Source organism: Rutilus rutilus (assembly GCF_951802725.1).
Source record: "Rutilus rutilus genome assembly, chromosome: 24".
NCBI lineage: Eukaryota > Metazoa > Chordata > Actinopteri > Cypriniformes > Leuciscidae > Rutilus > Rutilus rutilus.
In genome coordinates, this window is record NC_140228.1 from 14141054 (window position 1) to 14156659 (window position 15606).

The following is a 15606-nucleotide window of genomic DNA, read 5'->3' on the forward strand; positions in this document are numbered from 1 at the left end:
AGCATATTTTCTCCTAGATTCTATTTACTACAGTAAAAAAACTACAGTAATGCATAAAAGCATTATGTCTGGATGTAATTATTTTTAATAATAGTATACATTAATGTACATATTATTGCTTATATAGTTTTTCTTATTAATTAATACACATACATATATGTAAATATATACTGTGTATATATATATATATATTTGTGTGTGTGTGTGTGTGTGTGTGTGTGTGTGAGTGAGATAAACAGCTCCTCACTATCTGATATCTGATTTGCTTGATTCAATGACCTCACGCATAGCTACATATCACCTTATTATCAAATACTCGAATGAATTTGCTTATCAAAATTTGCTGTTTTCTGTGAACGAGGAGAAAATGCATGCAAGTAACTGTCCTGTATCTAACTGCTCCACCTGCAGGACGTCATGGGAAACACGGGACCTTCCCACGGCAGTTCCATGTGTCCAGTCGCAGTAAAGACTACGGTGACGGTAAGCTCTGCCCTTCTGTTCTATTTATAATAAAGGAAAACAGTTACTGTTGTGAAATTATTTATATGCTATTATTATTCCGTGTTATTAAAATAATAATTCAAGTTTTAACTGAGAGGTTAAATGTAATGTATTTACATTTAACCTCTCAGTTAAAACTCAAATAATTATTATTTTAATCAAATAGAATAATAATAATAGTTTATAAATACACAATATGGATAAATAGCCAAGGTTCATGATGCTGAAAAGAGTCTTAGTCTAATGACTTCTAATCTAATCTAGTCTGCACGGCAGCTGTCAGTTATTTCACCGTTAGTTATTGTTTTGTCTATTTTTTAAAAAAGCCTTAAATATAATAATAATAAATATTATTCTTATTAATAATTATGTATTTAGTTTGTTCGTTATTGTTATTATTTATTATAATTTGGTATACCCTGCCAAAAAAAAAAAAAAAAAAAACTGCTACAAAAGTCAGTAATTTCTGTTTTGGCCTGCTAAATTTGTTTTAAATCATTGGTCTTACATATGTTTTTTTTTCCTCTCTCTCTTTTATAATGACACCATTCTGTTTTCACAAAATCTGCATGAAAACTGGTCTTATAGGGATAGTTCACCAGGAAATGAAAATTCTGTCATCATTTACTCACCCTCAAGTTGTATCCAACCCTGTATATTTATAAGATATTTTGAAGAATGTTGGTAACCAGACGGTAGCCATTGACGTCAACTGCTTGATTACCAACATTCTTCAAAACATCTTCGTTGTGTTCAACGGAAGAATGAAACTCATACAGGTTTGGAACAATATAAGGGTGAGTAAATGATGAGCAAAAACTTCAGTCTGGTATTTGGAGCCTCTCAATTCTCAGAGCGCCTAATTAGTAAATTAATTATTTGGTTAGCATTTAGTGGATGCTTTCTTATCCAAAGCAAGTCGCAATTCACTAATTGCCTGGACCGTCTCTCTGGATCGTGTTAGCGTGGAGGACATTGCACAATGGCACAGAGCAGGATCGTGTTCTTGGTGATTCTCCTATTTGGATGTGCTATGTGCTTTCAGCCCAGATCCATAAATTGTTAGATTGCCAATACCAAAAAACACATGCAGTGCTGGAGGCAGGGTCTAGAAGAGATAAAGCTGTGCACATGGCCATGAACTTGGCCAGCATGATGAGTTTCCCCCATAACTGAGCGTATTTAAGACCTGGTGTGTGTGTGCGTGCCTGTGTGTGTGTTTTATTTGTGTTTCCCCTGATGAGGCACACTGACTATTGCAAAACACTGTACTGAGAGGAGTTTCCTGCTTTGTGGAAAGGTTGATGGAGGAAGTGAGAGACAAAGGAAAAGAAGAGCGTGAGAGAGAGAATCAGGGAAGAAGAGAGGGAATATAAAGATACATGTTTGGACATGACATGCTGATTGCATGATTGCATTAAAGCATTAAGAGATTATTCAGAACAGGAATCTGAATTCTGCAAAGATTTACTCCATTTTGGGGGAATGTTATTTGTGCAATTTGAAAGTTAAAATTGCAAACACTATTAAATATGGATACGGCAGTGGGAATCCTGTAAATATCAAGCACTTTTTTTTTTAAAGTGTGCTTTCCAGGTGTAGGAAAATCATGGAAATGAGCGTAATTATGTTCATTTAAGTATATATAGATGGAAAATACTTTTATAAATTCAGTGTCTCAAATGAAAAAGTCTCATGGAAGTTTATTGGTCAAAAGGTCTAAAGGGGTATTTGTATTTGGTATTGTGTGCATTTATAAAATATGTGTCTATACAGGTCGGAGGACTTTCCCCCGAAGCTTTATGCCTCAAGAGAAGCTGTTTCAGCTGGTCCCGTCCAGCCGTACACGCAGCTTTAATGGGGAAAGCACTTTGCTGTACAGTGGAGATCTGCACACCATCAGCTGGACTGAGAAAAACTGCCAACTCAACAGTCCTAAATGTAAGAGCACATGCATACATACACATGAGGACATTTATGCAGACAATTAGAAAGGAAAATCCCATTAAACACATTTGTACGCTTGCCTCCAGACCAGAAATATCAGATTTCAGTGTATTTTTGTGTTTTAGTGCTGCACCCCTTTCTGTGTACCATCTAATGCGGCCGAATCTATAGCACTGCAACAAAAGAAATCATATTATATTTTACACACAAATAAAAGCAGACAACAATACAGTGGAAAACTGTTTGCACTTTCTTCTTTTTATACATTTCCCCCCCCACATTTAAAAAATCCAAACAAAAACTACACAACGAGCCCCAGCCCCACCCCCTGTGCAGGTTGTTTAATCAGCTACATTAATCTAGAACGGGCGCCTGAATTTGACATGTGAACATGAATGCTCGTCTCTGCTGTCTGCCTGCGGGTTTTTCCTCCCCAGATCCTCCATAAACTATTCAGATAGCTTCATGTCAAATATCATTATAGGAATACTAAGCTGATTAAGATGATGGTAAATGCTGACACAAATGTGTCCGTCATAGAATAAGTGGGAAATGAATCTGAGAGATGCGTAAATCTTGTCTGGCTAGGGTTGTTTAACTGCATCCAGACATGAAGTTCATCTATCTATGATTAGATCCATGTTTAAAGAACAATTGCATAAATATTAAATGCAGACACATATTGTTCTATTATGTATGTGGCTCATTATAGCTATCAGTCATGCTGCAAATGTGTGAGAGCCATAATAAGAGATTAAACAAAAACACGTTGTATTAATGTGTTAAAAAACAAAACACTCGACGCAGCCTTGATTTAAAGAATTAATATTCAGGTGTGTAACATTTTTTAAATAACATGCAGCAACTTCCAATAGCTCACTGTCTTACTCTCTGTTCATTTAAATCTTAGTTTATTGCCTGAGAGGGGAACAGTTGCAAATAAATCTGAAAGTATAAATCTTTATAGCATCCAGTTGTAAATACAGTTGCGGTTTGACTCGGTGTCGTCAGCAAGTCTGTGTGTGATTTCGTCTGGTTTGAGTTACAGTCTGCGGCGTGCTGGTGAGGTTAACGTGGTTTGTTTCTTCTAACCCTCAGCCCCAAGGGCTCCGGTAAACTGGCGTCAGGGGAAACTGCTCGGTCGGGGCGCTTTCGGCGAGGTCTACCTCTGCTACGACGTCGACACGGGACGCGAGCTGGCGGCCAAGCAGGTGCCCTTTGACCCTGACTGTCACGAGACCAGCAAGGTTAGTATGTAGTGGACTCAGATGGTGACAGTATTTATGCACTGAAGAGATTTTCTGAATTCTCAAAACTCTTTTCTCTTTGTCTCACTCCACAGGAAGTGAATGCATTAGAGTGTGAGATTCAGCTCTTGAAGAACCTGCGTCACGAGCGTATAGTGCAGTACTATGGATGCTTGCGTGATCCGGTGCAGAGAAAACTGGCCATCTTTGTGGAATTCATGCCTGGGGTGTGTATAAACCACACAGAGCGTATTGTGTTTGCTCTGTTAATAATGTTATTTATTGGAGGAATTGGGAAATGTTTACTTTTAGAATGACTTGCACACATCAGTTGCACCCCTCAGTGTCTATTATTGTTTGTTATATTCATTATTTGAAGTTAATGTAGACTTCATGCATACCATGGTATGAATAAGAAAGAAGTTACATCTTTACACCAAACAACCACTTATTTACTGACAGTCGACAACACAGTTTAAGGCGAGACACGGCAGGTAAAAACATCGTTTTGTTTTTTTACTGGTCAATTTTGAGATTTTTGGATATTTGTCTTCAATAACATGTCTTCTTTCAGACTTGTGTTGAAAAAAAGTCCGAAATACACATTTAGGTCTTTATTTTACTACACTTTGTCTGTTTGCGTCTGTAGATTTCTCATAAATTCAACAAAAGTTTGCGTTCTAAATCAACGTGCTGCTCCGCGATCTCTGCCATCAGCCTGTCATTAGAAGCACCTTTAGGAAGCTCTCTCTCTTGTGTACAATCCTGTCGGATCCAAATATGGTCATTTCCTTTTTATCAGCAACCAATCGTGAAAGTAAAAGGGCTGAATGCGCAATCTCATTGGCTGATGAAAAATCTTTAACGCCCGTTTTCTCAAAATGACTTTTCTCTCATACTCCAAGTCCGAAATCTCCACTTCAGTAGCACCGATATACACCAAACTTTCCAGACTTGTACCTAGTTATATTATGAAGACATTTACAGAGGGATTTGTAAATATATTATTCCTAGCCTGATTTATACAACATTTTATTCCAAGAAACATGGCAAAATCATTTTTTTAAGGCTATTGACAGTATTTTCTGATTTACAGGATAACAAAAGTAGATATCCATAAATCCCTCTGTAATTTTTTCCCCATCTAATATGTGAACACAATGAAAAAAATATTTTTAACCTGGCTTTATCCAATACTCAGATATCGTTTTTTTTAAATATATGCAAATTAGTGCATATTTGATTAGATATTGCCTGATTTGCATATTTAAACATTAAATTACAGGAAACTTGTAATACATTTTTTTCTCATCTTAATGTAGGTAATCAACTGGGAAAGTTTCATGGTGATATCTGCTAGTTAAAAATGTTACCCTATTCACCTGTAGTGTCTCACCTTAACCAGGCACTGTCTAAATGGAATCTTTTTAACACTATGTAAATTAGGCCTTTTTTTATATTGCACTTTATTTACAAAATTTAGCGCTGTTAATAATATCCACTGTTACCACCCATGGACAACCAGGAAATAATGTCAAGGAATGTCTTTCTATTTAAAACGGTTGAAAATTGTAGCCCGATTCATGGACAAATGACAAAAAGTCCTTTTAATGAATTAAATTCTCGTGAATTCGAACTCCCTCGGACATGGATCTAAACATAGTAGCTTTTTACTTTTATCTGGGCTTTCAACAAAAGGAAATTCTACAGGTGCTGATCTACCAACATGGCATTACCATTTGTCTTAGGACGCCTACAGACGAGCACGAAGACACGTACGAAGTCAACGCGCCACATAAAGTTTGGACCAGAATTGTGGTGCTCGTCTCTAGGTCGAGAACACTTAACAGTACCGTACTGTCTCCCTCTTCAACGTAAATCCAACAACACTATTAGCAGGCACATTCTCAATTCCTCCTTTTTGTGTTTCAAGAAAATGACATTGTTAAACTCACAATGAATCTGCGTTTTCCAAATAATGATAAACCCACTCCAAAATGTCACTGGCTCGGGAACATATCCACAGTGTTCTTTGTCAGCACAACCGCACAGCTTTACGAGTTCATTTTCTTTGCAAATGGGTGTTTTAATGAACGTCAGACGTGGTCTGTCCCATCTGTCAGCTCGATTTTAATATGCACAGACTGAGTGTCTTAGTCACATATTGTCTGGTAAAGGGGAATGTTTCCCAAGGTCTCTGGCAGACAGATGCATCGCTGCTCAGAGCCAAAGCCACCAGCCTCTGCACAGCACTGCTGTCTCCTGATAAGAACAGAGGTGAAGGGAACAGGAGAAAGAGAGAAAGACTTTGAATGAGTAGGATGTGGAATAGGGTTACATGAGGTGAGAAATGTATTGCATAATAAAGGATCAGAAGATCACCAGAGCCTGTAGTAGTGTATTACAGTAGGATTGCGTGTGCGGTACACATTGCTTCATTTTAATAAACTGACAAGGACATTGTGGTACTTCATAATACAAAATAATACTATTTGGAAGGAGCTGTGCAAAATGTATTATAGCTAGGAAGGCATTGTAGTTTGCGTCACAGGTGTTTCATGAAGTTGTCCTTGAGGAGACATTGTTTCTTCGGCGAGGGGTGTAAACAGGAAAGCCGAGGAAATATGAACTTTGTTGCGCCAGTGTTTCAAAGAAACACAGACACATGTGAGGAACATTTGGCACGATGATCTGTTTTTCCAGAGTTTCAGAGTTTTGACAAACAGCTTCCAGCTCCAGTTTTGTAAACAGTGTGACTTCCTTGCAAACACACCGGTTTTCAGCAAATATTAATTACTATATATTTATAGTATGTCCTCTCTGCCTGATTTTCTTCTTTACTGTTATTTCTTATTGTATAAATATTATGTATAGTATTACATTTTTTAATTATATTTTACACGGAATAGTACTTTATTGTTAATATTATTTTATTAATAGTGATATATGATTAAATATTAAATGCTTTATTTTTTTATTGCATTAAAAGCATCATGCATTTGCACATTTGTCATTTGTTACAGTATTTATTCATCTTTGTGAATATTAGATAATGAAAATAGTTATTAGAATTATTAAATGTTAATAAAACTTCATTTTAGTTGAGGTTTATTAAATAATATTAACAGATACACATTAATGATTTTAATAATGTATTAGTAAATGTGTAAATTAGCATTACCTAAAATTAATGAATACTTTATAAGTATTTTCCATTTTTATTTCATGTTAACTAATGCACTTAGCAAATGTTAATAAATGGAACCTAAATACAAAATGTTACCTAATATAATGTATTTAATTAATAATCAATGGTGTGTGTATATATATATATATATAGTTATAGTTATTTTGATGTGCATTTTTTAAATCATCCACTAGAGTAAAAAGCACAATAGTTTAGTTTATAAAAGTAACAGCAACAAAATATGAGTTACACAGCTCATTTTAATACTTTGTACTTGTTATTTAATATATATTTTTAAATTCCTGCATACAGTATGAACAAAAATAATACAGCAAAACATTTGCAATCAGGAAATCTGGAATGGGTCAAACCATTTTCCATTGCACTGTATCCTTTGGTAAACAGGTTTGAATCCTGTTTTTATGTTTCCTGTCAAAGCATATGCTGACAGCTTGTTTTTTAAGTTTCCTAATAAAAATACAAAGTCTTTATAGTTCAGTTTCTACTTTTAGAGAATAAAACACATGCATACACTTTATACGCTGAATACGGAATATTCAAGCGAGATTCCTTGCTCTTGTTTAATATAACTCTGTTGAACAGTATGATAAATCTGTGTGTCCATGTGTGTCTAGGGCTCTATTAAAGACCAACTGAAGGCGTACGGAGCGCTGACTGAAAAAGTCACCCGCAGATACACCCGACAGATCCTACAGGGAGTCCACTATTTGCACAGCAACATGATCGTACACAGAGACATCAAAGGTAAATCACAGTAATCATAAATCGCCTTCAGCTAAGACCAGTAGGCTGTTGCTTTGTAATGTAAATCTAATGGATAGTGTCGCTTGCACCGGACCACCTGAAATACATCTCGTGTTATTAAGTAGAATAACTTTGTTTTGGCAAGGTTTTGCATTCCTTCAGACTTTAGGGCCAAACTCTGACCAGAATTAACAACCTGTCTATTAGGTATTTCTCTTAAGCATTGATATCAAACACATCCTCTAAATCAGAGGTACTTACCAGACAGTGCCAGCATTGCTTCTACTAGACATATACACTCTTTAATCTCTCAGTTTATTAAGGAAGGCACAAGTAGTCCCAAAGCAGAACATTTCACAAAAGGTTAGATTTATCCTGTTAAATTTACAATAACTGTGGTTTATAAAATTCGCTGTAATGTATCACATATGGTGCCTTAATGTTACCTTTTAACTGATATCCACCATAATACATGTGGTAAAATATAAAGCCACATGAGAACAAATGTAGCACAAAACACTCTAATATAGTTTTATAGCAAAAATAAGAAGAAACAAAACTGTTTATACTGTATAACATTTATTCATATATGATGTCATATCATTTACAGTAAAAAAAATATATGATACAGTTTTTACTGGCAAAAAAACAAACATAACTGACTTAAATTGCATATAATGCATTTATAGTTTTTCACTGTATATGGTAAGGTAACAGAGTGGTTATCAGGTTTTTACTGTAGAATATTTACAGTTATTTATTGTACAGTGATGAATATAGATGTTCAAGATGACAACAAATTATGAAACAATTGTGGAGCATGCACAAAGTAATTCTCCAGCCACATTTGTTCGCAACTCTTTTCTTATACAGTTACATTCAGATATTTTTAAGTGTGTCTAAATACTTTTAAGGCCACATACTTTTAGTATATGTGACCAATACAGTCTCTGTCATTCCCATAACAAACTGAAGATCCTCTATTGGAAATATCCACAAGAAGTGTGGGGCGCAAAGGAAGGAGTCTCTGTCTTTCCTCTCATATTCTTTCTTAATTTTCCGTTCACAATACAGTGAGACTTCCAGGGTGTGGAAACTCTGCGGCTGGCGGGAATTAGTCATAACTCAAACAAGCGCAAATCTCACAGGCAACGCAGCTAAAACAACGGAAAATCACTCCGACTAGAAGCGTGGGAAGAAAGGCTGCGTCTCAAACTTCAAAAGCCATCAGCAGCTTATAATTTTATGCAGTTGTCATCATTGGTCATGCAAACATGTAATTCAATCTACATGTGTTTCCTCACAGGCGCAAACATTCTGAGGGACTCCTCTGGAAATGTGAAGCTGGGAGATTTTGGGGCTAGCAAGCGCATTCAGACCATCTGCATGTCCGGGACGGGGATCAAATCGGTCACCGGCACCCCCTACTGGATGAGCCCGGAAGTCATTAATGGAGAAGGATACGGACGCAAAGCAGATATTTGGTGAGATCTGAGATTCGTATAAAAATTCATGACTGGAAACAAAGCTATTGTTTGCTAACAGTCCCTTACGTCTCTCTCCTCAGGAGTGTTGCCTGCACGGTCGTAGAGATGCTAACTCAGAAACCCCCATGGGCTGAATATGAAGCAATGGCAGCCATTTTCAAGATCGCAACCCAGCCGACCAAGCCAAACCTGCCTGAGGGAGTCTCCGACGCATGCAGGGACCTCCTGCGGCAGATCTTTGTGGAAGAGAAATGGCGGCCCACTGCCGAGGGGCTTCTCAGTCACCCCTTTGTCCAGGGCAGCTTTTGATCCTACAGATCTCGGATCTCTCTGGAATCCCCAGGGAAAACCACACAATCAACGCGAACAATCACCACTCTGCCTTCCAGGGTCCGGAGAAACCCACCAACCAGCCAACTAAGAACAAACTTGACCATAAAGAGGGGATGTGTATTTCAGATCTCCTCAATGCAGCTCGACAAATATAACGTTAAGAGGGAAACTATGGATGGAAAAAACAAATAATCAGAATGGTGCATAGCTCTGTCCTAAATGACGCACTTGTGACCTTTTGGTGAATGGACTCTTTTCACATTTCCAGGGTTTTCAGAAGCGGAGGTCGTCGGATAAACAGTCGGATAAACTTCTTTAGTGGTGAACGGGGGATGATAGCAAATATAATGTTTGTATTCCAATTTCCTCCAAAAGCAAACGAAAAAAAATCCATGATGGTGTTTCCACAACTTTCCAAAAGAGATTAATTTTGTTGGTCAGAAATGAGAATGATGACAAAAAACTCCCTCAGCCATTGTATTAGAAACACCCTCACAGCAGTGTTAATTCATAACATTTTTAGTAATTTACTGCCAAGGTAATATAACACACTGTTACAAATGTCTATTATTATTTTTTATTTTTAATGAAAATATGAAAGACTTTTAGATTTGCAATGTTGATAACTGGAAACGCGTCATCACAGTCGTTCACTGCATACTATTACCCAACATCCCTTGCGACAAAGTATCGACAGTTAGAGCTGAGAGTGGGTCAATGACATAACATGGTTTTCTTGTCCAGATCCATCCATTTATTCAAAAATACATTTAAATTAATTAAGCTGCCTACTAAAAATTTTTTTTTTTAGTAGTAGTAGTTTGGCATAATATTTCATTATTTGATTGAATTTTAACAAAATATTAATGTTTCAAAACGTCATGTGATGTGACTCTCCAAAACCTTAATAAGATTTCTGATGTAATAATTTATTCATATTTCTAAAAAACAACAAAAAACCTTTACATAGATTTTTTTTTTGTAAATAATCACAAATAATCACACAAATAGTGAGTGTACACATATGAATTGTTAATTTAGATTAACATCACAATCATAAATAATTATGTATTTAAGGTGCGAGGAATATATATTATTTTTCACTTGATAGTTACACCATAATACATTTTTATAGTCATTCAATTTCTTAAAAATGGTATAGAAGGTTTTCAAACACAATATGAAACCAGCATGAATATACAAGAATACTTTTCTGAAAATGTACATTTTTAAACTACATTTTCCTTTTCTTTATATGGACGCTCTGATTTGTCATTGACCCCGGTGCCATTTGGGACAGAGCCTGTGTCATGGGATTGAACCAGCTTTGCTAGGATGTTACAATGCAGTGCCAACACTTAGTATACCGGCACAGATTGGCGCATAATATAATGTGTCACTGGTGAAAAAAAAAAAAGATTACAATAGCATAGTTTACATGCATTACTGCCGGTTGACTTTATCGGATCCCCCGATGCACTTGAAACCAACCCAAGCGTTCTGATGTGTTACTACAGGGGTTGCTGAACAAATCACATAGGGCCTGAATTTGGCACAAATGTATTAGAGTGTCATCTTAAGATGGCGAGAGTTAAAGGGATACTCCACTTTTTTTGGAAATAGGCTCATTTTACAACTCCCCCAGAGTTAAACAGTTGAGTTTTACCGTTTTCGAATCCATCCAGGAACTATACTCTCCTGCGTAATAATCAAGAAACTTTGCTGCCGTACCATGAGTGCAGCAGGCGCCTGAAAATAGGTCTAATAGGTTAGACAAACTTAGTCCCGGTCACGTTGGAAGTTACCGAGCTGGGGACTATTTTCAGGCGCTGCGTCATATCATTACGCCTGCTGGACTCATGGTACGGTAGCAAAGTTTCTTGATTATTACGCAGGAATGAGAGTATAGTTCCTAGCCATATCAGCCGAGAAAATCACAACTTTACATTTTCCGTCGGTCTTAGTACACGATGTAACTACAGAAGAGTCAAGTTTTAAATAGGAAAAATATCGAAACTCTTTGGTAATTTTTTTGAGAGAGATGCTAATGGTCTTGTCCGATTCAATGATCTATGCTAAGCTATGCTAAAAGTGGTACCGCCAGACCCGGAGTTCGGCTGAATGGATTCGAAAACGGTAAGACTCAACTGTTTAACTCTGGGGGAGTTGTAAAATGAGCCTATTTCCAAAAAAAGTGGAGTATCCCTTTAAACGTGGTCTTTCGTATAGCAGAATTCATTCGGTCATAAAAGAGAGTTGATTTTGATTATGGCTTATGTACCTCTGTATCCCTGGGTCCAATCCTGAGTGTCATTGAAAGTACATAGAAAAGACCTCATGGAGAAAATATAAATATAGATAATATAGATGTACTGTACAATACTCATTGGAGTAATTTTTTTTGTTAAGATTACTGTGTTTGATGGTTAGAATCTAACCAAATGAGAATAACACAGAAAAAGACGTATACAACCACCAAAGTGGTACAGTATGAGACAGAGAATTTTTTTTTCATGTCTATTCAGCTAATGAAGACTGTATAAACACGTCTTTTTTATATTATGTAAAGTTTTAGTTAGTTTTAGTTACCCAGAGTTAATCACTGTAAATACATTCCCATTGCAATCTTGGACTCATGCATAGAGCACATAGGATAATCAGCTGAGATTCAACGAATATTTTTATACTTTTTTTTTTTTTTTTTTTACTCTCGTTTGGAATGACAATAACGAACTTTTTGTATTATTATAAAAATTACCCTAAAGTGTCAAAGCAATATTTTAGAGAAGACTACTACGGCTGGTGATTTAGCGTTCTTGTACTGTTCGCTCAGTCAAAAACAACCAAAGAGCAAGTGATATACTTGAATTATGAATTTGGACACTGTTCGGTGTTGCTGAAACAGTCGCTGTCTTGATTTGTAACCTATCATGGTGAGTTGTCGACTCAAACATGCAAACTTTTTTTTGTTGTCATCATTATATAAATATATACACAATGTAACAAAAATATAAAATGTACATTGTTTTAAATGGCATATTATTTAGATTTTGTCCAAATGTAAATGTTCAACTTTCAACACTTGATACTATGATACTGTTCTTGTTTTGAATTCGAGAAATTCACCAGCAGCAATTCATGTGCCTTCTCTGATGTCCTTATTCTGAGAGGTCAGTCATTTTTAAAACATTTAACGATGGAATGTGTTTTCTGATGTCCTTCAGATGGTTTCAGTATCACACGGTGATGCTGTCAAAGACACTTTGACGCTTAAGATCTTTTACTGAAGATGATTGTATTGTAAATAGATACTGTAACGAGCTGTCATAATGTTTCATTATATTCAAAATACCTTAGTCCCAGTATATTATGATTGTGGAGAGGTCTGGGTTTCAGTGATCTCAGCTGAGAGTGAACCAGACCACACTGGTTTTTGAGGGGCTAAGAATGAAGAAGTCTGTGTTGCCTTGATGAAAAAGCCTGGAAACATTTATCAGTGATTTTGTACATTTGAATAAATAAATTTATTGTCTACAACCAGCTTCTGTGCCATATTGTTAGTTTATGTAATTAGGGGTTCAAGCGCGAATCTACTCTTTCGAACTGCTCATAGGCCGTTTGTCCGATTCATTCGAAACTTGACATGCATCATCTAGAGACCCTCATGGCAAAAAGTTGTCAAAATAATTTAGACTGATGATTTACGCTCGCAACGGGACGCCAAAATATTTGAAATAGGCAGGGCCACTTCACTAAAATGGCTATAACTCTTAAAGGAGAACTCCGGTCAATTTTAACATTGAGCTCATTTTTTTGTACATTTGGAGTGCTGTCAATACAGAGAACAACGACAAAAATCGGTGTTGCCTACACCGAGTTATTCTATTTTTAAAATTTGCACCCTATTGACTTCAATGGGGCAAGTAGTAAGCCTGCTTTTTAGCCTCTTAACATCCTTTAAGTGTCATTACAAGTGCACAGAAAATGTGAGTGATTCCTTCCGAGTGAACACGAGTGGATCTGACTGCAGTAGATGTTAGAGATATTAATAAAAATGAAGTTAATTCAGCCAGCGCTCATACCTTTGTTTACATCCTGTTTTCGGTGGAAGGCCATAGTAATCGATTGTCGAGTTCACGCGCGTGATCATAGGTACTAAACCTATGCGCGTGAACTCGACAATCGATTACTATGGCCTTCCATCGAAAACAGGATGTAAACAAAGGTATGAGCGCTGGCTGAATTAACTTCATTTTTATTAATATCTCTAACATCTACTGCAGTCAGATCCACTCGTGTTCACTCGGAAGGAATCACTCACATTTTCTGTGCACTTGTAATGACACTTAAAGGATGTTAAGAGGCTAAAAAGCAGGCTTACTACTTGCCCCATTGAAGTCAATAGGGTGCAAATTTTAAAAATAGAATAACTCGGTGTAGGCAACACCGATTTTTGTCGTTGTTCTCTGTATTGACAGCACTCCAAATGTACAAAAAAATGAGCTCAATGTTAAAATTGACCGGAGTTCTCCTTTAAGTAAGCTAATGAGTGGTCCTCTGCTGCCATCTACTGGTTATAATGGTCATTTTGTCATTCTACTCACTAATATAGTTCTTTTCACAGGTTTTGCTTTTGTATTCATTTTTAGACATGATAAAATCACTATTATAACATTTACAATAACATCTTGTCAAAGTTTATCACTTCATTTTCCCTTAGGTATCAGTTTTGACAATTGTGCCACATTACGGCTAATGTGAAACCTGTGACTGACCTAAGGTCTATGAGCAATACATTTGTTACAGTATTTATTATTTGTTAATGTGAGTTAACTGTTGATTGTTAGTTCATGTTTGCTCAGGTTCATTAAATAAGCCTAATAATTAACAGATGCAACTTTTGATTTGAATAATGTATTAGTAAGTGTTGCAGCATTAGCTAAATAATTAATAAAGCATAAGTGTTTTTCAATGTAATGAATGTTGACTAATGTTAACAAATGGAACATTATTGTAAAGTGGGTAACACTTTTTTACAGTGTCCTTGTTACATATGTTACTTGTTATAGTAATAACAGTAAATTATGCATAATTACATGCAACTAACCCAAAACCAAACCCTAGTCATACCCTAACCCTATAGTAAGTACATGTAGTTGCTTAACATTACTCAGTACTTAAATATATAATCACACTGTAACAATGACACCGTAAAGTGTTACCATTATGCTTATTCTGCAAATAGAATTTTTCATGCAAAGCTTAATTTTTTTTTTTAATTTCACAATGAAGCGTACAGCTGTCAATAACATTAATATGCTTTAAATGAAGAAAATTTAAAGTACATATATGCAATGTAAATGTATGAATTTCATTGCATTTGATATAAAATTATATAAAAAGTGGCACCTGCAAATAGCCTGATTCCGAGCCATTTTGGCAATTACTTATTAGCAACCGCTCTCAAATTGGGCAAATTGATTCACTTGCAAATTGCATCCAAGACATAAATGACTGGATGTCACAAAATTTCTCACAACTCAACCAAGATAAAACAGAAGTTTTGCTTATTGGATCAAAAGCACAAAGAGAGAAATTGACCCCTAATCTACATAAACTGGGATTAAACTAGGAGTTGTCTTTGATTTTTCAAAGCTCATGTACATAATATTACCAAAACAGCATTTTATCATCTAAAGAACTATAATAAGACCAAAAGAAAAATGAATGCATGCATTTAATAGCAGACTTGGCTATTGTAATGCCCTCCTTTCTGGTCTACCAAAGACTATAGTTAATCAACTACAATCAATCCAAAATACAGCTGCTGGAGAACTGATAAAGACTCGAAAAAAGAGATCACATTACACCTATATTAAAGTCATTACACTGGTTACCTGTAAGTTTTCATATTGATTTTAAAAATCTTGTATTAGTTTATAAGGAATCGCATGAATTTGCTAAAAACTATCTCTCAAAAATGCTTTCAGTATATGAACCTACCCAGGACTCTCAGATGATTTACTTTTAACTATAGCCTACCACAAAGTAGAACTAAAAGATTTGGTGATGCTGTTTTTAGCCGTTATGCTCCTCACCTCTGGAATAACCTGAGGAAGATGTGCTGAAAATATTA

The 15606-nt window shown here is 36.0% G+C and overlaps 1 protein-coding gene across 1 annotated transcript in view; it reads left to right on the top strand.

Annotated features, from left to right (window-relative positions):
* Positions 1-9851, top strand: part of map3k22 (mitogen-activated protein kinase kinase kinase 22) — a 53634-nt gene extending 43783 nt beyond the window's left edge. Inside the window, exons 12-18 of the mRNA XM_084398179.1 lie at positions 412-483; positions 2281-2445; positions 3550-3698; positions 3794-3925; positions 7521-7650; positions 8957-9134; positions 9218-9851. Of these exons, the coding sequence (XP_084254305.1) occupies positions 412-483; positions 2281-2445; positions 3550-3698; positions 3794-3925; positions 7521-7650; positions 8957-9134; positions 9218-9446 (1055 nt within the window). The 3' untranslated portion in view covers positions 9447-9851. The remainder of the gene's footprint in view (positions 1-411; positions 484-2280; positions 2446-3549; positions 3699-3793; positions 3926-7520; positions 7651-8956; positions 9135-9217) is intronic.
* The last annotated feature ends 5755 nt before the right edge of the window (positions 9852-15606 follow it).